Below are 26,988 nucleotides of genomic sequence, written 5' to 3'. Positions count from 1 at the left end.
CTAGAATATGTGAAGCAATGTGAGGTGTACCAGAGGAACAAACACTCCACTTTATCACCGGCCGGCCTGCTGCAACCACTTCCAATTCCGACCAACGTCTGGTCGGATATTTCCATGAATTTCATTGGGGGGCTTCCGAAAGCTGCCGAGAAAGACACCATCTTTGTGGTGGTGAATAGATTGACCAAATATGCACATTTTTCCCCCTTTCTCACCCATACACAGCCAAAGAAGTGGCTGAGCTGTTCGTGAAGGAGGTTGTGAGGCTTCATGGTTTCCCAAGTTCCATTGTTTCCGACCGAGATAGACTCTTCATGAGTGCTTTTTGGTCTGAAATTTTTAAGGCAGCAGGCACAGCGCTAAAAATGAGTTCGGCCCATCACCCGCAAACTGATGGTCAAAGTGAAGCGGTGAACAAGTGCGTGGAGACCTATCTTCGATGCTTCACAGGTTCCAAACCAACGTAGTGGCCTCGCTGGTTGAGTTGGGCTAAATATTGGTATAATACCAATTATCATGGCTCCATCAAAATGACTCCATTTAAGGCACTTTACGGGAGAGAACCTCCCGCGTTATTGAGAGGAGGGGAAGAGGTTGCGGTTGAGGAAGTTATAGTTCGAATGGGAAAACGCAATCAGATGCTAGACAAGTTGCGGTTCCAGCTAGAAAGGGCGCAGAACCGGATGAAAACATATGCAAATCGTAAGAGGCGAGAAGTGGTTTTTGAACCAGGGGAACATGTATATCTCAAGCTGCAACCCTACCGGATGAAGACACTGGCCCGGAGAGTAAACCAAAAGTTGAGTGCTAGATTCTATGGTCCCTATGAAATTCTAGAGAAAATTGGACAAGTTGCTTATAAGCTGAAGCTTTCCCCCAATGCAAGAGTGCATCCAGTTTTTCATGTCTCCTTGTTGAAGAAATGTGTAAACCACAGCACTCAGGTTCAGCCCCTACCAGCAGCCTTGACTGAGGAGTATATACTGCAAGCAGAACCTGAAGATGTATTGGCTGTTAGAAAGAAGGATGATGGGAACCTAGAGGTTTTGATCAAATGGAAGGACCTCCCTGAATTTGAAAATTCTTGGGAGGCAGCAAGAGAGATCCAGGCCAGTTTTCCCTCCTTTCACCTTGAGGACAAGGTGATGCTTCAAGGGAAGGGTATTGTTACACACCCTGAGAAAAATGCTGAGTCAGTAGTGCAGGCAGCTAAAAAAGGGAAGATAATAATCCCTTTACCTTATCATTATTCTAGACAAAATAATAAAGGAAAGGGAGGAATAACTGATTTAAATAACTGATTTATAATAACTGATTGAATTAGTTAGAGGAGAATTAGGGACTACATGATTTTAGGAGGTAATAACTGATTGAATCAATCAGAGGAGAGTCAGGGAACTGCATGATTGTGAAGATTTCGATTAGAGAGAAGGTGAGGCAATAAAAGAAGGAACCGAATAGGTATTGAGGCAGGAAAAGACTTGGAAAGGCCTAGGTTAGGAGAGAAGAGGACTCTCGAAATTTCTTTGCTATCATTTTTCTATTCTATTGTAATTTCTGCATTTCTATTCAATAAATTCCAGCTGAGAGTATTTTGCCTAAAGGGTAATCTGTTCAGTTTGTTTTTGTTTTATCGAGTGCTGTGAGAGCATTCTGTTGGTACCAGTTTTAACACAATATTACACAGAAAATCATTTGACAAGGCAATTGATATCATAAACACACAGCATGATGAAATTAACTCTAAACCAAGCTTATACCTAGAGTAACAACCATGTACAAGCATCAAACCCTAAAAAAAGTGTAGGAACCTAAAATTATTGGTACTAGATTACTACAGAGCAATGAGATACTAGATAATGAGTGAGGACATTCATTCAGGAATTTGGTATGGTTATAATTACTAGTGTCTATAGTCATCTAGCACTAGTTTGCGCTGCTTATTCTTCGGTCATCATGAAATTTCAACTGATCAAATTCCCCAAAGTGATATCCTTCACCCTTCCTCATCATAATCCTCATCATCATCTATCCGACTACCGAGATTTGCAAGCTGCATAGTGTCAATGGCCATCTTGTCCGCATCAGAAAGGGACCAGCCAGGGATTTCCTCGTGATTTATCTCTGTTGCCGGTTCAGGCAGACTGGATGGCGGCAAAGTGGCTGGAGGCAACGAGGCCGGAGCTTCCATGCTTGTATTCTTCTCCTCGCTCTCATTTAAGTTAGCATTTAGATCAATGTTACGCAGAGATTGATTATTTTCCTCATGACATGCAGTGTTCTCTTTTGGAACCTCCTTGGATTCTGGAGAATTGTCTAGTGACATGCCAGTATTTGGAATGTCTTTGCTAGGGTGCTGAACTGAGGAGCAAGGCTCAGATTCAACTTGCTGTTGATGATGCGCCTCTCTTTCAGCAGTTCGAGCCCCTCTACCACGACCTCGTCCTCTGCCTCGGCCTCTTCCTCTACCAGTGCCACCACTGTGGCCTAACTCATACTGCAGAAAAACAAGTGTTATTGACCAAACAGCAGAACATGACTAACCAGTATATAGATACGGGGAATTTCCTCAATTCATGGACTTATATTGTCCTTTGACCAATAAATGACAAAGAACTATGCAAAACCTCTAAGTGGAACCTAAGCAATACAAGCACGGTAACATGAAAAAAGGGGATTAGCATATTTCTTTTAAAATCCACCGGTGTATTTGAAAAGTTTTATATCATCAACAATCTCACATCGTGATGATAAATTTCACAAACCAAAAAACTTTCCACTCCATGCAAAAAATAAAAAAATAAAAATAAATAAAAAAAATATTAACAGAAATAATCTTCTCCAAGGGGTTATTAGATGGTTTAATCAGGCCAATTTATGCAACATTGAAAATGTAGAGAATAAAGCCCTAAATTAGTCCTTAATCTTTCTTCTAGTGGCCACTTTAGTTCTTGCTCATTGTTTACTAGTTTGTTTGTCCTTAAACTTATTGCGACAGAGTCCCTAAACTAACAAAAGGGCACATTTTAGTCCTCACTCCAAACAACCAAAACATACCAAAAGAAGGGACTGATCTGTTTCACAATTTGTAAGTTTTGGGAATAACAAACAAATAAACGAAGATCAAAGATGAAGTGATCACTCTCAAAAAAGTTGAGGCCAATTTTAAATTTTACTCAAAATGTTGGTGTCCCTGCAACTAATCTTTCATCGTCCTTTAAAAATAATAATCAGTATTTTTAATTTGTTTTGATGGGAAACGTAATAATCAGTATCTGAAACACAAAAACAAGGAATTTCATGAAAGTGCAATTACCATCTTACTCCTCTTAGCCTCTTCATCACTGTCATTACAATCATCACCAGCAGCTTTCCTGACAGAGTATAGCATACTTGATGGCATTAATTTCTATAAGAACACAAACGTGAAGCAAAAACATATAAAGGGTACTGGATTTCATAGTACAAACCTTCTCTTTGGAAGGGTACGATCATCTACCCCACCTTCAGAATGACCATGGCCATGGCCATGGCCATAGTCAGGAACCTTGCTAACAATGTCTCTCAAGAAGTCAAAAACATTATAGCTTTGTACACAATGTTTTCTGCAATTCACATTTTCCACAAGGTGATGCAGAAGCAGTAATTTCTAGAGAGGAAGAAAAATGAAGCAATATCTTGTGATTTATGTAATTTTGCATATTCTATTGATGGCATACTGTTGGATATATGCGTGCTTAATAAGAGTTCAAGGTTCATATTTTCAAGTCCCAAGAGCTTGGGTTGGTGGTAAATGTCAATAAAAAACAATAATTATATAATGAGAATTGCTCTAGTTTAGTAACTTGTGTCTAAAGTTGTAGTTAATAATTATAACCTGAATAGCCTGAGGGTTGTAATTAATGTAAGAGGCCCAAAAGCTGTTCAAGATAATCAAGATGAAGAACAATCTTTTTTGTGGCAGTTTCAACATACACCAAAAGACCCAGTTCCAAAACTTATATCCTTAGTCAAATTCTAGCTAGAGCCTCTGTCCTACATCAATTTGATTGATCTCGAATTCTGCGCTACTCATCCAGCATGTAGAGCAACATCTCCTAACCAAGCGCAAGAATCAACTGATATTCAAAGATTGGGAAGCACACACAAAAGTTGAAGACAGCAAAGAAAATACTGGACATGAGACACCGGAAGGAAATCAGTAGTAGAATATGTGGAGCAAGACGAAAGTGAGGAGTATGTCAACCCTTTTCATGATCCTACAAGTACAGCCTGGATGCACAGGACTTCAAAAGTGGTTGGCAAGAGCTCCTAATCTGAATTCCGGAGTTCGCCCTTAAGTTAATGATTTTTCACGCAAAGATGCATGTTAAATGTTTCCTTGATTGGGAAAAGTTTTTGACTGGAAACTTTTGGCTGGAGAAAAGAAGGTAACGGTTTTGAAGCTTGCATTGAAGTGAATTTCCCTCTAATGGTGGAAGACATTAAAAGACAAGGAAGAGCAAAGATTTGGACTTGGCAATAATTTAATGCAAAATTTAGAAAGCAGTTTTCTCCTGCTCATTACATGACAGATTTGGGTAAGAACTTCCATCACCTCAAACAGCAAAATCACGGCCTGGAATATATGACAGTTTTATAACTTTACACTACTAGTTGGATTGAGGACGTTAATGAGCAGCAATCAGCCCATTATTTATCCTGAATCTTGATAAAACCCTGCCAGTCAGGATCAGACCAGTCTTGAAGTTCATGTATCTAAACTAGAAGATGCACATCGATTCTCAAACGGTAGTTTTGAATATTGAGCAAATCTCAGCTTTCCAGCCCTTGTGAGAAGAGGAAAGGGTGACCAACCCTTCAACATAGCAGCTATCAAGCTTGTATTACCAATGGAACTGCTTATAAATCAATGTAGTCATTAAGACGAAATGGGATTAGAATAGCAGATCAAAATACCTTGGCATCGTCAAGAGTTATTTTCACTCAGTTTCTTTCTTTATCTTAGTGGTGAACAGGGCATCTTTTCATGAAACTAAATCAAGCATGCCACAATGAATTCAGTCAAGGACATAAGTATGATGAATGGGAAATGGGAAGAGAGCTTCATGCAAAAGATTGCTTCAATAACCAATAGTACATTCAACACTTCAAACAGAAAGGTTTCTAATCTTTTTTCCCCAATCAATTTCACTGAAGTTGAAATTAAAAGAAATGCCACCTAATGTGAAACAAGTGAACTTCATGAAATTCAATTTTTATAAGGAAGTAATCTTTTAGGTAGCGTTTGTTTTCGGAGACAGGACACAAAGACATGGACAATACATGTTTAAAAAGTGTTTGGAAGCAGAGGCATGGACACTGAACACATTGTCTCCAAGACTGTTTTTTATACTTTTGTGTCCACTCTTTTACGAATGACAATGATGGACACGGATTTGGAAGAATGGACACAGACTTTCTTATAAATTTTGTTTTCCTTTTTGTCCATAGATATTTTTTATTATTCCACTGTTACCCCTTCTTATTTTTTCTATTACGTTGTTTCCAGAGAGGTACTTTCTTCTCCCTGCTCTTTCTCTATTCCTACGTTCTCCTTCTACTCTCTCATTTTTTTTAGAATTTTTTATCAGGCTGGATAATTCCTTAGTTCAATACCATTTTAACCTAGTATTATATTATTTGATTTCTAATAAAAATAATAACAAAAATAATTAATCTTGAAACTTTTGAAAGATAAATATTATCAAAGGGTGACTAATTTTTCTAAATAAAAAAAATTAATTTTCTAAATAAAAATAGATTTTTATGTGCAAAAACTATTTTTTTTATGTAAAAACAGATTCTTTTTTAAAATTGATTTTTTATTTAAAATTAATTTGGCTTATTAACCTAAACAAAATTTTTTATTAATCAAACTCAGATTTATTTTTTGTTAATCTTAACCATATGTATTCTTACATATTAATAATAAATTTAAAAATAAAATAATTATATTTATAAATTTTATTTTAATATAAATACTATTATATATTTTTTTATTAAAATTTTTTGCATCTTCAAACATTTTTTTCAAGTTCCGTATGTACTCCTACGTACTCTCATTCCCTATTAAATTAGTTTGTACTCTCATTCTGTCCTGTCTCTAAAAACAAACGCAGCCTTAGAGCTCTAAAACTTATCACTATCACCCAACTAAAATTTATTATTAAGATGGAATTCAGACCATATATATGACAAATGCAGTAATTCAGGTGGGCGATATATGTGGGCCTATGCAGTTTGTTATTTTATATAGGGTATAATGCAATTTATCCTCACCCCCCACCCAAATTTTTGCTCATGTACAGTTTATCTCTGACATTTTGAAAAGGTGCAATTTTACACACTATCATTGTCAAATGGTGCAACAAGAGACCTTCTGCTAACTTTTCTTTCAAAATTACTCTCACATGATGCGTTTTAGTCACACAATTACCCCTTAATTGAAGGGTAATTTTAGAAGACAATTTAAGGGTTTCACATACCACTTCTAAATAAATAAACCAAATTTCAGCATGAAACTAGCAGGCCAATTTCTATAAATGCCTAAGTGGACATGCTTCAGAATAGAAGAGCACGATGAAGAAAAATAAAACAAGCCATAAAATTCGTCAACTTACAAATGCAGTGAAGTCATGGTTTTTGCTCCTCTTTGGAGAGTTATTGAATAAGTTCGGTTACAAAGATCTTGCAAAAATAGCTCTAAAGCTTTAGCTGCAAATAATTCGAGAGTGATGTCAACAATATATGATAGAGAAGAGCAAGTTGAGGATGTTTTAACAAAATATTTTAAAAATTAACTCACACACTAGAACAGGGACTGCTAGAGCTATCTTTCCAACATCTTCATCTGTTTGCATTATCTTCTTTATCCGAGCCTGCAAATAAATGTTTCCATCGTATAAATCATTCTTCTATATCTCAGTCCTCATATAGTCCAAGGACATGAATTAAACAATGCCCAAATTACATTCTAGCATCCAATTGGGAAAGATGATAGTATGGTACTTTCTTTTAACTGGAAAATCAGTTGGCATTCTCTCTTGTTACTCTCCATATGATGTTTCTTAGAGCTCTAATAAATTACGCATACACATGACAAAGTAACAATGATTACATGATGTTAATTTTGTGCTGTAATTATTTATAATGATATATCTTTAAAAAATATCTATTGAATTTTGTACTATATTTAATATTCAAACTCGTATTTGTCATGCAAACATTAAGTTAGCTCAGTGTCTCTCTATATACATGGGATTAGGTTGATTTTGGGATGTCCTGCTTCAACTTTAAACATAAGTATCAAGCGCTACTCTTAAGATTTTCTTCCTCCAGCAAATCAACCATTAACATCATTAGCATTGTCTAGAAATATCAGTTTTCCTTTTTTTTTTTTTATTTGGATAGAGAAAGATACAGTTTTCCAAAACATTTAACACTTGTTCTGTTATATCATATTGTCCATGTTGTCACCATGGAGATCCATTTTGTGCAGGTATATTGCGAAATTTTGTTATACGAGAAGGTCATGATTGATGTGAAGTTTTCAACAAGGTCTAAGGTCACTTACCACTCCAGAGTAGCATCAAAAATCACACAACACGTAACACACTAACACTTCATTTTTAATTTCACATGACTTATTTAAAGAGGGGGCAGAAAATGCTTAGAGACTGAACAATATTTTGCCAATTCTTAAATTCAAGGTTCTTTTACTTCTTTCTACTTTCTTAGTTTCTTACTACTATTTTACAGGAAACCTCTATTCACCAAAATGAACTATCCTTTTTTTCCTCCACTAAATTTCTTCATAAGAAACATAGAAACAATGACCCATCACCCTTGTAATTACTTAGGGTTACATAAACAAACAAAGAAGCATTCATGCTGAGAGCCTGAGACACATGATTCTATATATTTCTTTGATTGGACAATATAATATCATAATTACCATGAAGCAAACAACATTTTCACATCACTGGGAAAATGACAATTTTCACACTGAAAGTTTTGATATCATATTGACAGCTAAAGTTGACCAATCACGACTTCAAAATTCTCCAAATTCATAAACATAAGCTTCATATAAGTTGTGATTAGATTTTGTCTTTGAAACAAAAATATAGAGACAGAGACACACCAGACAAATATTTTCTGTTTCCATTTTTAGAAAGTACAGAAATACAACAATATGTTTTGTCTCTCAGAAGAAAAATTGTGCCACTGTCCGTCTCCACAATCAAACAAGTTGGTATGGCTATTGTCTCTATATTTCTGTTTCTATACAGTATCCAATCACAGTTTGTTAGTCTCAACAGTTGATGCAGCCATCACTAACTTTGAATCTAACTCGAACCACAAAACCCAAAAACACTAACGAAAACAATTACATACCAAGAAAAAAAAAACCAAAAAAAGCCTAAGAACCAAGAACAATAATCACAAATCTCCAGTACAGCCACATCAGTATAGCCCTATTTACCCTAATTTGCCAACACAAAAATCTCAGAAATTGCACTAAATTACAGTCACACATTAACCAAATTCTACCCACAACTCAGAAACATTCAATTAAGACCAATCCAGCACCACATATAAGAAATGTTCGATTCAAATGAGAACATTTCCCTTCACTTTACAAAACAACAAAAACCTAGAAAGAAATTAACGCAAAAAAAGGATTAAAAAACAACGGAAAAAGAAAATTACCGCAGGAAAACGGGTGTCTAGCTTCTTCTTCATGGTATGAGATTTGAGATGAGTGAAACGAAACCACCGAAAGCGAACAAAAAGGTACAAGCGCGAGACTGAAGAGCAAAGAGAATGACTCAGACGAAGAAATCAAAGGAACGCATCTCAGATCCGAAGGTGCTGCCTAAGAAGCAAACAAGGCTTGAGAACAGAGGAATATTCGTCCGTACGTGTGTTGACGAAGGTGCTGTCTTAGGGTGAATGGTAAATTTTAGAATAATCTACAATTTGTGATGTGTTCATTTATGATTGGGCCACGTGTACATTTCAAATTTTTAAGCTGGCACTGTTATACTTTTCCTTCCTTATTTCCAAATAAATCATTTCACTCTTGGCGAGTAAATAATTTGTTTTTAAAAAAAATTTATTTATTTTTAAAAAATTTATTTAAAATAAAAATAAAAATTTATTTAAGAGTTTATTTTTTTATTTTAGAATATTTAAAAATAAATAATTTAAATTGTTTAAAATTTTAATTTTAATTTTTTTAATTATATAAATTTTCACACTCTTCAAATTTAATACGTCAAATTTATAATTAATAAAATAATTTTGTCAAGAATAAAATTGTAAAAAAAAATTTTAATTTATATAAATAATATTTAAAATTAAACAATTTAATTTTATTCTATTAATATATTAAAGTCATTTCAAATTTTAAAATTGAGTTTTAAATAAAAATAATTTTTTTAAAAAAAATATAATTCTTTTTTTATATTAAATAGTTTCTAAACATGCTCAAAATTGGTCTTCGAACAATTTTTGAATCAAATTCATTATTCAAATATTTTAAATTGGTCATATTAATTCTTCTATCTGTTTTTATGGCATCGAAAGTTTGCTAATATATGAAATGTCATAACATATACCTAATAGTTCTAACAATCAATCCAACTACACATCCAAGTATTTTTGTATTTAAATCCAACCAAGCAGACCTAAATTCAACAAAAATCACTTTCATTACACCCGCATGTACACACGCACGTTTCGATAATGCTTCTTCGTTTTTGTCTTCATTTTCGCGTTCTTCTTTTTTCTTCTTCGCTTTCCTCCTTCTTTGTTTTTTTGCATTCCTTCTTCTTCTTCGTATGTTTTCTCTCAATCGTCATTCTTTTATTGTTGTTATTGATGCGTTTTTTCTTTTCCTCCTTTTAATTGAGGTTCATTTGAATCTATAAATGAACTGAATTTGGTTCAAATAAATACTTAATAGTAGTATAAAGTGAACCTAACTCAATTCACAAATGAATCGAAATCGGTTCTGATTTGAATAAAAAGTGATAAACATTCAATCAGCAAGAAAAGCACATTTCAATTCATTTCTGCATACAAATGAACTCAATTAAAGTAAGAGATAAACTGAATTTCTTAAGGAATAACAGATTTGGTGAATACTTAAAAGTAATATCAAGTGAACCTAACTCAATTAACAAATGAACCGAATTCGGTTCATATTTAAACAAAAAGTGATAAACATTCAATCAGCAAGAAAAGCACATTTTAATTCATTTTTGTATGATTGAATTTCTGCAAATGAATTCGGTTCATATTTGGTGAATACTTAAAAGTAATATCAAGTGAACCTAACTCAATTTACAAATGAACCGAATTCAGTTCATATTTAAACAAAAAATGATATACATTCAATCAGCAAGAAAAATACATTTCAATTCATTTCTGCAAGCAAATGAACTCAATTAAACTAAGAGATGAATTGAATTTCTTAAGGAATAACAGATTTAGTGAATACTTAAAAGTAATATCAAGTGAACCTAACTCAATTCACAAATGAACCGAATTCGATTCAGATTTGAACAAACAGTTAAAAAATTACTTAAAGAATAAAAAATTTAGTCAATACTTATCAGGAACATCAAGTGAACCTCAATTAACACACAAATGAACTAAAATAAACTAAGAAATGAACCGAAATTATTTAATGATGACATCAGAGAAAATCAAAACTGATAAAGATATTAGCAAGAAGAAGAAGAAGAGAAGGAGGAGGAGGATAAGAAAAAGGAGAATGAGGTGCGTGAATGAAAAAGTTGTTATAACAACTTGGTTAGATTTGGTTAAGTATTTTGCTTAGATGTGGAGTTTTATTCTAGTTCTAATTGAGTACTAACATGATAAATTTATGAAATTATATTAAATCAACTCTAAATTGAGATTTTAATACCTCAATGTATACCTCAATTTGACCCTCAAAATTCCAATGGACTCAAATCAGATCCCAAAACTTGTAATCGTACCTCACATTATTAACGTGTATATTTGATACATTAACTTGTTGTAATTTAGATTTCTCTTTCAGATTTCATGTGATCGAAATCTATTAGAGCTTTCAAAAGATTTGATACATCAAGCTTGACTGTTGCTCCCATATCTCTAAATTTTTCAAATTGAACTTGTTATTATCGTCTTAGTGGGGATGTTGGAGAGCTAGTCAAGTTTAGAGATCTAGTAGATCTCAGCCACATAAAACCTAAGTGAAGAGATCAAATATTGACAAGTTCACGTACAAAATTAACACGTTGTGTTGCTGTTTCTAAGTGAAGAGATCAAATATTGACAAGTTCACGTGCAAAATTAACACGTTGTGTTGCTGTTCACAGAAATTAATTCAAGGGCTAACAGGAGTTACTATTAATCTTTATAAATTTTGAAGTCTAAATCTAAATTGAGTCAATTATAATTTTAAAGACTATTTTTAAATTTGATTTTAAATTATAGAACCAAATTGAATATTAACTTAATATAATCCAAACAAAATTCATTTTTTTATAATCCATTTTAATATAAAATTACCAAACATAAATCATATTAATACCAATTCACTTTTAGAGCCCGTTTGGGAACTAGTTGAAGCCACATTTTTTTTACTTTTGAATTATGAAAAGTCACAATACGCGCACCATTTTATTTTAAAGAAAAGCTTTTAACTTTCTCAAAAAGTTAATTCACAGCTTTTTGAAAAAGTAGAAATATATGACTTTTTTCATTCTCGATAAGTCATTCTATCATTTCCAATAAAAAAAATTATTTCAAAACAAAAAATATTTACTTTCATTCTTAACTCTTTTCTTTCTATCTGCTAGAAGCACTGGCTTTCCACTATCATTTTCACGTAATGTTCCATTTGCTGGAAGTATTGGCCCTCCGCTATTATTTTCACGTTGTTCCATCTGCTGGAAGTACTACCCTCCACCACTATTTTCACGTAATGATTAATCTGCTAGAAATATTGACTCTCCACCATCATTTCCAGACAATGTTCCATCTGAATCACCTACTACATATGATTTTACCACTATATTTTTATTATTAAATTTGTATTTAAAATCGTGTGCGGTATGAAAGCTCAGTTTTAATTTTATTTTTTTCACATGTGATTTTATTTTTATATAGTTTGCTATTATTTTTATAGTTAGTTATAGCAAGTTCTTGACCCCAATAAAAGATGAGGGAGTTCTAATAAGAGTAAAAATAAAAAATAAAAAATAGCAACAAAATATACATTGACACACATTTTATATTTATTTTTTTGTTTTTACCTATCATATTATATATAATAAAATAGTAAATACTAACTACACAATAATTTTTTTGACATTGCTATTAAAATTATTGTGAATTAGAATTTTAATATCCATTCTTTGGTGTAAAAAAATTATATTTTTTTAGTAATTTATTCAAACGCTACAACTTTAAAATAAGTATTTTTATAACTAAAAATATAAATTTAAAATAACTTATTTATAAGTTGTTATTAATAAAAGCCTTTAAACTCTTTTTTCAAAAAGAACTTATTTAAATTGTTTATCCAAATTGGGTTTAATCAAAATCAAAATTATAAGATCAATTTGATATAAATTTCTATTTGATCCAAACAACATGTTGGACCAACACGTTGAACTCTTTAAATGCACAGATAAATTGAATTCAACAATGATTTTAAATGTTACCAATTTTACTTTTTTTTTTTGCGTTAAACATTATCTATCTTCAATCTTAAAAGCATATTTTAAAAATATAATAATAAAAATTTTACATTAAAAATATAAAAATATATATCTTTTTAATAACTTTTAGTAAAATATTTTTTATTATATTTTTAAACAATCATATTAAATATACATTAAAATTAACTACTAAAATTAATTATTAATATAAAATACACGTTAAAAATATATTAAAATATACACATATTTAAACACAAAGATATGATAATTAATTTTTAATGTGCATATAATATTTTATATTCCAAAAATATATTCATAAAACACATATTAACCATATTGTAAAATAAATATTGTCAATGACATAAAAGTTGTGATACATTAAGACCACTAGTCTTGTATTCTTGTTATGGAGAGTTTGACTACTTGAGTAATTAGCCACAATAAATTACTATAGTCAAATAATTCTATGGAAACTTATGTAAGGAAAAACATAATTTGAGAAAGAATTAGTCCAAGATGCCTCATATCACTTCAATTCCTCAATAACATAATACACATCATGAGATTCTTTTGTATATATATAAGCCTTGGCCATATCTCTCTATCCATGATCCATTCCCATAGATTTGAAAAATAAATAAACAAGTTCTATCTCTTTTCTTTTTCCTTTTGAGTCATGGTGGCAAGAAATGGTTCTAATGATGATCTCAAATATGAAAAACATCAAGCATCAAACCGCCACAAAAATTCCCATATGCTAGAATTTGTGAAGTTAGCCAATGATAATGGTTCAATTCATGGGTCCAAAGTAGTGGAAGAACATGATTTTTTCCAAATAGAGCACAAGACATCATCAAATAATTTAGAGGTAAAGGCCTTTTCATGCAACTATTGTAAGAAGGAGTTCTCTTCTTCACAAGCATTAGGAGGGCACCAAAATGCACACAAACAAGAGCGTGCGATCGCGAAATGTCGCCGAGAGATTGATGCTGGTGTTTTTGGTTACCCATATTGTTTTTCCTATCACCCTTGCCCTAGCTTTCCCACACACAATTTTTATGGTTCTTCTTATAACAATAATACTATTAGGGCACTTGGAGTTAGGGTGGAATCCATGATTCATAAGCCAAACTTAGGTCCCAATAAATGGAGTGGAATCATGATGAGACATGCTCACCAAATAAAGAAGCCAGAAGGCCCTTCTAGCTCTATGCTTGATTTGTCACTTAAGCTCTAAGTTTATAAACCTAAATTGGTAGTAACCGAGACCAAATATTATGTATGAATAATAGGTTTTAATTTAAAGTTTTTTTTTTCCTTAGTGGGTCAAATTAATAAAATTGGGGGAGGAGAAGATAAACATATTATGTATACATTACTATAAAACTCAATGGTAAGTAGGTCATAAGCCCCAACATCCTCCAATGACATAGGTTCGTTTGCTAATTAGGTTCTAGTTGGAAATTTTGTGTATTACTGCTTGGATAGTGAATTTTATATTTTCTTTCTTTCACTTTCTCCTATTACTCTAAACAGTGTTTTACAATTATTTCGAAACACAACGAGACTCTAAAATTTTTTTTTGATTCTTAATTTTTATTTCTATGAAATTAATTAGTTCCTATATCAATATTGACAGAGAGACTAATCAGTCCCACAAAATTAAATATGAAAGACCAAATTTTTTTTTTATTTGAGAACTTCATAATCCTTCAAAAAAAATTCAAAACCCAAATTGGGTATGCACTCCTTTTTATGTCAAATTATGTATTAGTAATGTGTAAACTTTCCATTAGATCTATTTGTGATTTTGTTTTTCATCAATAAAGTTTGATCTATTTTTTGCCAAAATAAAAAAGTTATGTCTCCTAATAGAATGATGCATGAGTTTAGGGTTGTTATCTAATTTCATTATGCCTATTTCTAGAAGTGTACTTGTAAACTCTCACTCTGCTTAAGAGGTTTATGCTTTTATCTCATTGAACTTATTTGTGATTTTTTTTTTTTTGCTCATCAATAAAGTTTATCTTTTGTCAAAAGAAAAAATGGTCAATTTTTAGAATGGTCTTCGAAACTTTAATGAGTCCAATTCTCTAGTAATCTTTGAACATTGTTTATCAAAATTAAATATATCCGAAATTAATGAACAGTATTAAAAATAGAGAAAATAAATAAAGATACAATAGTGTCTGGATCATGTAATGTGGTTCCTATTAGATATATGTAATAAATTTTGTTATAATTTAAATTTAAATTTAAGATAGGTTAATTTATTTGGCTTTAGATTGTGTTTAGGTAAGTTTGTTATTATTTAAATTTGAATTTAAGATTTGAGTTAATTTGTTTGACTTTGGAATTATGTTTAGGTATAGATTTTATATTTATCATTTTGTTATTCAATTAATTATGATTGTCACCATTTCCAATTAAAATTGTAATTGATTTTATACGCTCGAAGGGAGAAGTACATAAAAAATATTAAAATCTAATTTACATTCGTTATTAAGGATTTAACTAATATATATTTTAATATATATTTTAAGAGTACATATTCAGATTATTATAAATAAAAAATTTTAAATTTTTTTATCTTAATAAATGCAAAACTAACATATTAAACATTTATGGAGTTGATGATTGATATGCCACAATATTTTTTTGTTTTTTATTTTTATTTTTTAAAAATATTTTTTATTTTTAACTTTTTTACATTATAAAAAATATAATTAATTTATAAAAAAATTATTTTAAACGTTAAAAATAATAAAAATATGTTTAATTGGCCTATGTAATAAAAGAGGGAGTAAGAACAAAAATCAACTCATACAAATTCGGAGTTTTAAAGTGGAAATATTTTTAAAAGTGTGATAACTAAAGATTCTGAAAATTAAAAAATGTGTTTTTAATTTTGTTTTATTTTTTTAAAAATTTTTTTATTAAAATTTGTTCTAAAATACTCAATCAATAATATTTTTATCAAAAAAAAACGCTCAAACTAATTAAACTTTTTTGTATTTTACATTTTTTTCATCAATGACTTTAACACGTGCTCTTAGCTAAACTTTTAAACCCATAGCATAAAATAATTATATCACTGTTGTAAAATAAATAAAAAATATATATAAATAAAAAATATAACTAGAAGACTATAATATAAATGTTCATTAGTACTATTATTTCATTATAATAGAAGTGAATTATATATATAGCTTATACTCAGAGAAGTAGAAAAAGAGAGAGTTTATTGTAGCGTATAAATACATGAAAAAAGAGAAGAGTATTTTTGTTATATATATATTGTATGAGATCTTCTTACTATTTATACACACAATGTTTATTTTTTCAACTTTATTTAATTTCAATTTAACTTGAAAGTTTTGTTCTTTTATCATAGAAAGATTGAGCCGTCTATATAATGAATCAAAGTCACATATCATTAATTGAATGGATATTCATATCTATATCACAATACTCTCAGATGTCCATTTAGAATTATGTCTAATTATAATTTTGTTAAACAAAAATCTAATGAAAAAAAAATTTAGTAAAAGAAAAGAGTACAATATCATTTGTGATGATGACTGTATCATTAAAAATTTTGTCAAAAAAATTTAATAGGGACAAAAACTTGACCAAGGAAAAAATAGTAATGTCTCTTCCTCTTGACGACATTATTTAATATCTCAAAATCAGCGTATCCCAATCTGATGTACTAATTTTTCAAAGGAGAATTTTGGAAGTGACTTTGTAAATAAACCTGCTAATTATCACTTAAGCGGATTTGTTGGATATAAATTGTTCTTTAATTTTGAAGATCATGAGTGAAGAAGAATTTGAGAGAAATATGCTTTGTTCTATCACATTTGATGTATCCACCTTTTAAGTTAAGCAATGCATGTTGTAATATCTTCAAACAGAATAGTTAGAACTATCTTATGATCAATCAGTCCACATGATGACAAAATATATTTGATCAAACTCTTGAACCAAAAACATTCGCGACTAGCTTCATGTATCGCTAGTATTTCAGCATGACTAGAGGATGCTGTTGCAATCGTCTATTTCGTGGACCTCCATGATATAGCTATACCAGCATATGTGAACAGGTATCCTGTTTGAGATCTCCCTTTGTGTGGATCAGACAAATATTCTGTATCTGCATAGCCAACTAGTTATGACTTGTATCCATATGGATAAAATAATCTCATATCAACCATTCCATAAAGATATCAAAAGATTTGTTTGATCCCATTCCAATGTCTTCTAGTTGGAGAGGAACTATATATTACTTGTAAATTCATAGCAAATGATATATCGGGTCATGTATTATTAGCAAGATACATTAATGCCCCAATAGCACGGAGATATGGTATTTCAAGATCAAGGATATCTTTATTTTCTTCTTTAGGATGGAATTGATAATTTTTCACATTTAAAGATCTTACGATCATTAGGATACTTAATGGATGTGAATTATTCATATAAAATATCTTCAAGATATTTTCTATGTATATTGGTTGATGAATAAAAATTCTATTTTTTGTATGCTCGATCTGCAGGTCGAGACAAAATTTAGTTTTTCCAAGATCTTTCATCTCAAACTCTTCTTTTAGATCTTTTATAATTGTTGAAATCTCTTCAGGGATTCCAATGATATTTAAATCATCAACGTACACAGCAATTATAATGAATCCAGATGCAGATTTCTTTATGAAAACACATGGGTAGATATCATCATTCTTAAATCCGTTTTTGGCCAGATACTCAATAAGACGATTATACCACATTCATCTAGGTTACTTTAAACCATATAAAGATTTTTACAATTTGACTGAGTATAATCTCTGTAAATATTCATTGGATGATTTAGATATCTTTAGTCCTTCAAGAACTTTCATATACATATCACGATCTAATGATCCATATAAATAGGTTGTTACCACATCCATTAAATGCATATATAGTTTATGATACGTAGATAAACTGACCAAATTATGTAATGTTATTGCATCTACTACAGGGGAATATGTTTTTTCATAATCTATACCGGACCTTTGTGAAAAACCTTGCGCCACAAGTCGAGTTTTGTAGCGTACAACTTCATTTTTTCATTTCGTTCTCTCACAAATACCCATATGTATCCAACAGGTTTTACAACTTCTGGTGTACGGACTACAGGTCTAAAGACTTCACATTTTGCAAGCGAGACTAACTCATCCTTCGTAACTTCTTCCCATTTTGGTCAATCATTCTTTCATGGTTCTCAAAGAAATCAGATACTTCATAATGAATAATGTAATTTTCAGCAACATCCTTTGAAATAAAATTTGTCTCCTTTCCTTTGTTATCATTTTTCAAAGATGTTTGAAAAAGATCAACTAAGTGCGTACGACAGGTACATGACCAATGGCATTTTCCACCACAACGAAAATATTTTTTCTCTATTGAATTATTTTGTCTATTATTTCTTTCTTTATCCTATTTCTGATAAGATCCTTTCTTGTGAACATAATTTTTCTTATTAACAAAACCTTGTCATTTACCTTTTTTGGGGTTATGATTAGGAATGACAACGGGTATCCATGGGGACGGGGACATGGCCCCCACCCCCCGCCCCGTGACCCAAAAAGCCTCCCCATTTCTGCCCCATATCTGTGACGGGTAACGGGGACCCGTATCCGCCGAATATCCGTATCTCCGCGGGTACCCACGGATTTAAAAAAATTGAAAAAATAGAAAAAAAAAACAGATCAAAGATCAAAGATCAGAGGCCACAAACATAACCATTCAGAGGCCATGAACATAACTAAAACCAAAATTCAGAGGCCATGAACATAACCAAAGTTCAAAACATAACCAAAACTCTATTCCAAAAATCAGTACAAAGAACACATTATTCATAATAAAAAGATCAAAGGAAAAAACAAATCAGTTCAGAAAAAAATAAACCAGTTCAGATCTAAAGAAAAAATCAAAGGACGGTGGCTTTGAGAACTGCACAAAGGACGACGTTACAAAGAACACAACATTCATAACAAAAAAATCTGATGAAAAAAATCAGTTCAGATCCAAATAAAAAATCAAACGGCGACGGCTTTGAGAACTGCACAGAGGGCGACGGAATTGCGAACGAAGGAAGCGTTACGATTTGCACAGAGGGCGATGATGGCGCTGCAAACGAAGGAAGCATATCGAACGAAGGACATCGACGGTGGCTGCGGAGAAGGCGACAATGACTACAAAACGGATGAAGGGACGCGATTATTGTTGCGTCGCTGTGACGCTGTCCGCCGACGGAGAGTGAAGACCAACTAGAGGCGGCCACAATGGGAAAACGGATAAGCAATCTCGCCGGTGAGAGTGAGACCGGCGACTGACGACTATGAGTGCTGCAGATTGGTGGAGACCAGTGAGGGTTGGGAGAATAGGCAGAGATGAGACATGAAGAGAGAGAGGAGAGTGAGAGATGGACTGATGGGGAATAGAGATTAGGGAGAGAGAATTAGGGTTTCTTAAATTATATATATATATATAAGGCTATTTTAGTAATTATACACTAACGGAGATTATACGGATACCCACGGAGCGGGGACCTTATCCCCCGCCCCCACCCCGTTTATTTAACGGGTCCCCGCCCCCGTACCCGCGGGGTAGAAAAATCTACCCAAATTCGTCCCTTGGCGGGTAAATTTCCGCGGATACCCGCTCCGCCGGGAAAATTGCCATCCCTAGTTATGATTTGCTACATTTGCTTCAGAAAATAGGACGGCACCAGTTGGGCCCGCTTCATTATTTTTTAAAAGCAATTTATTATTACGTTCAGCAACAAGAAGGCAAAAAATTAGCTCAAAATATTTTTTAAATTATTTTTCTCGATACTGCTGTTGTAGGAGCACATTCGAGGCATGGAAGGTCGAGAAAGTTTTCTCTAACTTGTTATTATCAGTTATCTTTTTTCCACATACTTTCATTCGTGAGGCAATTCGGAACACTGTTGAATTGTATTCATTTAAGGATTTAAAATCTTTTAGACGCAAGTGTGTCCATTCATATTAGGCTTGAAGAAGTATCACTGTCTTTTAATGATTATACATTTTTTCAAGGTTCTTTCACAGATCTGTAGGGTTTTTTAGTGTGAGATATTCATTTTTCAATCCTTCGTCAAGATGACAACAAAGGAAGATCATAGCTTTGGCTTTAACTTTTTCGAATGCATTATTTTCAACTTTAATGGTATCTCCAAGATCCATTGAATCAATATGAATTTCGACATCTAATATCCATGATAAGTAATTGTTTTCAGGTATATCAAGAGCATTAAATTCAAGATGAAAGAGCTTTAACATAATGAATATTTATTACTTGAGTCTTTCTAAAATTTGATCAGAATCTCGTACTGATAACGTGTTGAAAAATAAATAAATAAAAAAAATAAATATAAAATAAAAAATATAAATAATTGGTTCTAGTATTAATATTTACCAATACTATTATCTCATTATAATAAAAGTGAATCATATATATTTACCAATATTATATATGTTACAGTTTATACTCAGAAAAATAGAAAAAGAGAAAATTTATTGTAACATACATATATATGAAAAGAGAGAAGAATATTTTTGTTGTACATATATTGTCCGAGACCTCCTCATTATTTATACACGCACAATGTTTACTTTTTCATCTTTATTTAAGTTCAATTTAATTTGAGAGCTTCACTTTTTTATCATAAAAAAATTGAGCTGTCCATATAATGAATCAAAATCACATATCATTAATTGAATAGACATCCTTATCTATATCACAATAATCAATAATGACATAATTAAAGTTGATATTTGTGTATGTAATACTTTTAGGATTAACTTATTAAGGAATAATTGAATTTAATGCATTTGCTAACGTAATAATATATTACAATAAACAACAACTTAACTTTTAAAATGGTTTTTGAGATTGATTTTTTGCATTAAAATTTTTTTGAGATTTTAATTACATTTTAAATGCTTTTGAAATAAAAAAAATTGCACTATGTTAATCTCTCAATCCCTTTAGTTGCATTCGATTTTGAGAATAGAACACTGACTAAAGATAGAGATATACATAAAATTAATATTATTATATTTTATTTTGTGATAAATTAAAATAAATTATAAAATTCTAATTTACATTTTTTTTTCATATAAAAAGTTTAGAAAAAAATATAATAATAAAAAATATAATTATAAAAATTTAATAAAAATAATAAAAAATAAAAAATAAAAAATAAATATAATTTTATATTTTTGCATCTTTATTTCAATATTCTATGTCTAAAAACAAACACAATTTTTATGTTGAGATACTCTTTTTACTATGAGTGACTTGACTCATTTCTTTTAAGTTAGACTAAAAAAAACATTGTTTTAGTTTTGGTGCTACTAAATACTTAATGAAATGACATCATTTAATTTTAATAATTATATATTTTTTTTGTGAGAAGTAAGACATTTTGTGGTTTATTAAGATTAAATGATTTCGTTTTATCACTTAATTAATGCTAAAATTAAAATTATTTCGTCTAGCCTAACATAAATGAATATATGCTTGATACTTACAGCGTAACAACTAACAAGTAATTCTACCAAAAAAAATAATGGGAATCAATATGATGTAGTTTTTTTCAATCTCAAAAATTTTTATGGTGCAATTAAAATCTTAAAATTTTTTTCGTACACGCAATCAATCTCACGAATGACTTTAGGATTTAACTTGACTCTTAATTAATGAAGAGAGAGAATTGAAAATTTATTTTCAACACTCTTATTATAAATTAAATATATAATTGACAATTTAATAATAAATATTTTATGAATTAACTACCAATTGAATATTCGAAATATTCCATTGCTGACAAAAAAAAATTTTAAAATATGTTATCGATAAAATAATTCATTAATGATTTAAAAATACGATAAAAAATTAATAAATATTACTTTTCTGTAAGTAACAAAAGAATTTTATATTTAGCGGACAACTTATCTATTAAATCTAAATTTTTATGGCAACATTTGAATAAATATTTAAAAAATATATAAAAAAAATTCAAAAAAAAATTGATCTCTATAATTTTTTTATTTTTCAAAAAATGTGGTCATTCACTATATATATATATATATATATATATATATTAAAATTAGTTTAATTATTCTGTGAATTTCTATAGTTTTATTAAATTTTTAATTATGTCTCTATATTTTTTATTTTCAATTGGGTTCCTCTATTATATCATATTTTGTAACTAAGTTTAATTTTTACTGTGACAAAAATGTTGAAATTAATAAAATATTCTGTTAAACTATACAGAATATTCACTCAAGTGTTAGACATATTCATTTTGTTTAATAGAACATTTCATTAATTTCAATGTTTTTGTCATAGCATGAACTTAATTACAAAATCTAATATGATATAGAGACTCAATTGAAAAGAAATTAAAAAAATATAGGAACCTAACTGAAAATTTAATAAAATAAGAGGAATCGACAGAATATTTAAATAAAAAAATTTACTTGACAAAATAAAAATACTAAATTTAAAAATAAAAATATCTTATTTTTTTTTAATAATGGTTATAAAATTTTACATCAAAATTTAATTTCTAAAGTTAATTTTTAAAATATATATTTAATATTTAGTTTTTTTTCTTATTTTTAAATCTTTTGCAAACTGATTCATCGTTAGCGTCTTTTAGAATTTATTTTGTTAGTGATACGAATTTTTGAGTATATTTTAGTAATTTATTTATATTTTATAAAAAAATAAAAGTGATATCGGAAATAAAAAGAGAGGCTAAAGCGACATAAAAAATTGGATGAGAGGGAGTAATAATTAAAAAGTCTAGCGTGATATATATTATTGCACAAAAAATTTAATCTTAAAAGGCATACTATTCTTCATAAACAAAATAAATATCACTGGTAATAAACTCTAATGCTTATTCTGTTATTCATTATAAAAGAATTTCATATTAACTTTCCGTTCAATACTCATATATATAGAATGGAGATAAGTTGAATTTTAGGGGAATAAAAAATTTTCGCAATAAAAAAACTAAAATAAAAGGTTTTAGGCGACTAAAGTAAGATTGATATATAATTTATTTGAAAAAAATTTGAAGTTTGGAGGGTCGCATGTAGGGTTGGTAATGAATAAGATAAGATAGGATTTAGACTCTATCCTAATTTTACTTGTGAGTTAATAATTTTTTTTAAATTTTATTCTATTATATGTGCGGGTAATTCTATTTCTATCTGCACCTTAAAGTTTCAAATTCTACCTTTTTTTATTCTATCTGCAACAAAATAAACAATGTTTAAGCAAATATAAAATTTAACTATTCCAAATTTTATACATATTAATAAAATAAAAAATAAAAAATAAGTTTAAATTAAAATTAAAAATAATAAAATTTTAAAGAAATCCAACAAAAAATTACAAATAATATAATTATCAATTAGTTTAGTAATTATTTTAAGTTTTTATAAAAAAAAAAAGATTGTGAGTTTAACATTCACTTTTTTCACTACATACATAATTTTTACATATATATTATATAATATATTAAAAGTGCAAGTAGGCTAGAGTAGGATATACCTTAAACCCGTATAAACAGGGTATATATTGCTAGTCCTAGTCACATGTGTTTATATAGTATATTTTAAAAAATAAAATAATTAAATTCTGAAATTAAATGCATTTAATTGATTAGTGTGATAATATATTATTAAATATTTTTTAAAATTTTGTAATACATTGAAAGTAAATGCAAGTCAAAACCAATAATAAATTAATAATATATGAAAATAAATCCTTAATTTTGGGAAGACCAAAAATAAATGAAAATGAATAATAAAGGAAGAATTAATTTTAAGAAGATATTTTACCATAACTAAAATAATTTAATTGGATACAGAATTAGTGTAAAATAATTTTACATATATATTCAATCACGTAAAGTCACGTAACAAAAAATAGTTATTATTTTTATTGATTAACGTAAATAGTTATCCAAACAATTAATATAATTGTGAATTAAAATTAAACTTTAATTAAAAAATAAAATTCAAAATTCTCTCTTAATTAATTGTTAATTTTTTTTCGTCAACAAATTATAATTCAAATGACATAATTTCTCCATCTTTACCTAAAAGTCGCGGTTCCAGTCTCTCTCCTAAATTTTTTATTTTTAAGTTTAAAACTACGAAAGTATAAATGTAGTTCGCGCGGAGAAACAGAAAGTGGCATTCTCCATTTCACCATTTTACAAAGCTTTCGAGTTCTCGTCTCTTCTCTTACCTTGCTTGCTAGCCAAGCACCCATGCATTACTAGCACTGCAACGCCACAAAGGTAGTTACTTTCCCTATCCAATGATTCCAGTTCCCTTTTCTCGTTTGAATATAAGTTCATGCATGAATTTCACCATTTAATTTTTTGTTTGTCATCATATTGATTTTGTGCTTTGTTGCTTAGATTTTGGGGGAAAAGCGTGTTTTCCAGGTTTAGTAGGGGTTAGAGCTTAAATCAATAGTGAAAGATAAAAGATCACTTTGTGATTGGAACTTAATTTTGGTGTTGGTGAGGTATTTAGATTTGCACTGAGTTCTGGTTATAATCTTTTTGTTCGTCTCACAAAACATGTATATTTATATATATTTAGCTGGTTATAAAATTGGTTTTTTTCCCCAAAAAAAAAAATTGTTTAGTAAGTGGAGGAGTGTTCAGGGGATAGTTACATGAATCGCAATACGTTTTGGTATGAGATAAAATATTTTACGTTAAAAGTATACTTACAGCGTTATGGTACGCAGATAAATTGTGAATTGGTGCACGGTTCGTCACCTAATTAGTGAATTCTTGTAACTATAGTTTAGTAGTACCTTTAAAATTTAAGTGTTCTTTCCATGCCTTGAAATTTGTAAGATTACTACTGTCTTTTGTGTCAAATGAAAAGTCATTCTGGCATTACTTCCATTGGCACTTTATTTTCGGGTTAGCACTTAATTCTGTTCCTAATTGTTGAAGTGCTTAAAGTCTACATGATAATCTCTGTGTAAAATATGTAACACAAAATTCAGGTAAAAAAAAAAATACATTGTTTCTGTTACCATTGTTCTAAAGTTTTATCTTGATGTATAACAAGTGTAACCTCCATTTTATGAACTTTTAGGAAATATAGAATAGTTTCACATACAAGATGGACACAAACAAAATGAGGCCTATTACAGCTGCAACCAATTTTGCTGCCACAGGTTGGAAATCTGCTGAGTGCCGTAGAATAATGGTTAACAAAATGTAAGAACATACCACCTATACTTAAATACTTTTTGAATGGCTGACATTCTGTTCAATTCAAAGAGCCCGTCATAGTTTGTTTTTATATTAAACTTCTGTCAGCATTTATTAGATTGAGCATAAATTAAATTTGTGAAATCTCTTCATTTTAAGCTTAGCATTTATGGTGCACAATCGTCCTAGTGAGTGATCATGTTCACCAGTGGAGGATTCTTGCTTGCATAGATTAGAGGAAATATAGGTTGAGTTATAGCAAAATCATGTTATTTGTTATGCTATAGGATTAAGAATTAGAGCGTAACATGCTCGTGTAGCACATGATTATATCCAGATCAAAGTTGGTTTCACATACTCTACCTTTGTCATGTTATTTTCTCTCGTTTGTCGACATTGCATGCTTTCTCAATTTCATTATGGTTTACTTATCAAGGTTGCCACTTCTTGAGGAACCTTATAGGGATAGAAGGCGAGCAACCTTATAGGGATAGAAGGCTCTTAGTTTCACAGTGTGAATTCTTGATTTGTAGCATTTTCCAAATCCTCTTTATTCAATTCCCAATTCATTTGGAAAATGTTAACAACCGATGATGTAAGATTTAGTTTGGTTATGGGTACTTCATGGATTCATTGTTAAAGGTGCAAAGAGACATTTGGAATCATGTATTCATGTCTAACTTTGTTAGTTAGTTTGGATCTTTTGGAATAGTCTTTGTATAACTCTTACGAAAGAACAGTTTTACTTAACCTTCAAGGGCTTGGTTGAAGATAGAAGAATACTTTCCTTCTCCTTTATGGATTCTATTCCATGGATTATTAATAGATTGATTTTTGGAGTCTTTGGATGGTTCTTTGAATATTTTATCTCTCTCAACTGCTATCAATTATGCTTGGGTTGTTATATAAATTCAATAACTATTTGTCCTTCTCTTTTAAGTTCATTTTTTTTTTCTTTTCAATTTGATTGTTTTCAGCAGATCATATTAAGTATAAAGATGCAGTCTAATGAGGATTTTGATAGGTTATAAAATATGTGTTTACCTTCTGAGGATAGACTTGTTGGTATTTGTGAACTTCTATTAGGTTCTCCTACTAGAATGGTCCATATAAACTTACATCCTGTAGTTTACAGTGCAGATTTTGTACTCAAGAATGGTCCTCCCTCTTGGAAACAAAATTTACCCTTGCTTCTAGGGTCTGTAGAAACTTTTGAGGAGAAAGTGTTTGCGTCATCCAAAGTCGAGGTACCTTGATTTTATGCTGTTTTGACTTTCTTCATGTGAACATTTTGTTGTTCATATAGCTCTTTCAAACCAATGGCATTGTCTTGATAACAAATGAGTACTTCCATGAATCCACATCAGTGCAAGATCTGCACATAATTCTTTGAGATTTTTAAGTCTCCCTATTTTCACGGGATAAATTTTTACTACTAAAATGCTAAAATTTAGGATGTGCATACTTCCTTTACTTATTTATACAGTGTAAATTTTATCATTTAATACTTTTTTTTTTACTAGGATCTCACATGAATTAATTTAAAAAATTGAGGTATTTGGCATCTATTTACAGGCTGAGTACATTGCAAAAATATCAGAAAAGCTGAAGTCAATAGCACCATCACGTCAAAGTGCTGAAAATCTCTTACCCCAAAACTCTTCTATCTCAAGTGAAGTATCTCTTCTTAATAATCTGATTGAATATTATCTTAAATGAATTCTAGAAAATTGGATTTATTTATTTTCCATTCCTAAGATTGAAATGTCAATATCAACAATAGAGAAAAGTCATATTTAACCAACTTGAGTTAATCCAGTGGTTAGTTCATTAGTCTGTTTAAGCAAGTCTCAGGGATTCGAATCCCGACTTGTGCAAGCAGCAACCCATTGG

The 26,988-nt window shown here is 30.3% G+C and overlaps 1 protein-coding gene across 1 annotated transcript; it reads right to left on the bottom strand.

Moving 5' to 3' along the window:
• Positions 1-1,694: 1,694 nt before the first annotated feature.
• LOC130955311 (uncharacterized) lies at positions 1,695-8,986 on the bottom strand. Its single transcript, XM_057882151.1, has 6 exons — positions 8,755-8,986; positions 6,848-6,920; positions 6,663-6,756; positions 3,471-3,605; positions 3,317-3,374; positions 1,695-2,497 (listed from the first exon to the last, which is right to left on the bottom strand). The coding sequence occupies exons 1-6, from the start codon at positions 8,785-8,787 to the stop codon at positions 1,997-1,999; spliced, it is 894 nt and encodes a 297-aa protein (XP_057738134.1). The 5' UTR covers positions 8,788-8,986; the 3' UTR covers positions 1,695-1,996.
• Positions 8,987-26,988: the final 18,002 nt, after the last annotated feature.

This window comes from Arachis stenosperma, chromosome 10, assembly GCF_014773155.1.
Source record: "Arachis stenosperma cultivar V10309 chromosome 10, arast.V10309.gnm1.PFL2, whole genome shotgun sequence".
NCBI classification, from domain to species: domain Eukaryota; kingdom Viridiplantae; phylum Streptophyta; class Magnoliopsida; order Fabales; family Fabaceae; genus Arachis; species Arachis stenosperma.
The sequence above is the reverse complement of the archived record's forward strand: the minus strand, read 5'-3'. Positions and strand labels throughout refer to the sequence as shown.

What these genes read in the sequence shown, in the direction of transcription:
- LOC130955311 (XM_057882151.1), bottom strand. Translation starts at nt 8,787, where the DNA reads ATGAAGAAGAAGCTAGACACCCGTTTTCCTGCG. An exon ending in ACCATGACTTCACTGCATTT is followed by an intron (nt 3,606 to 6,662) that starts GTAAGTTGACGA and finishes TGTGAATTGCAG; the next exon opens with AAAACATTGTGTACAAAGCT. An exon ending in AGGCTAAGAGGAGTAAGATG is followed by an intron (nt 2,498 to 3,316) that starts GTAATTGCACTT and finishes GTTTTTCTGCAG; the next exon opens with TATGAGTTAGGCCACAGTGG.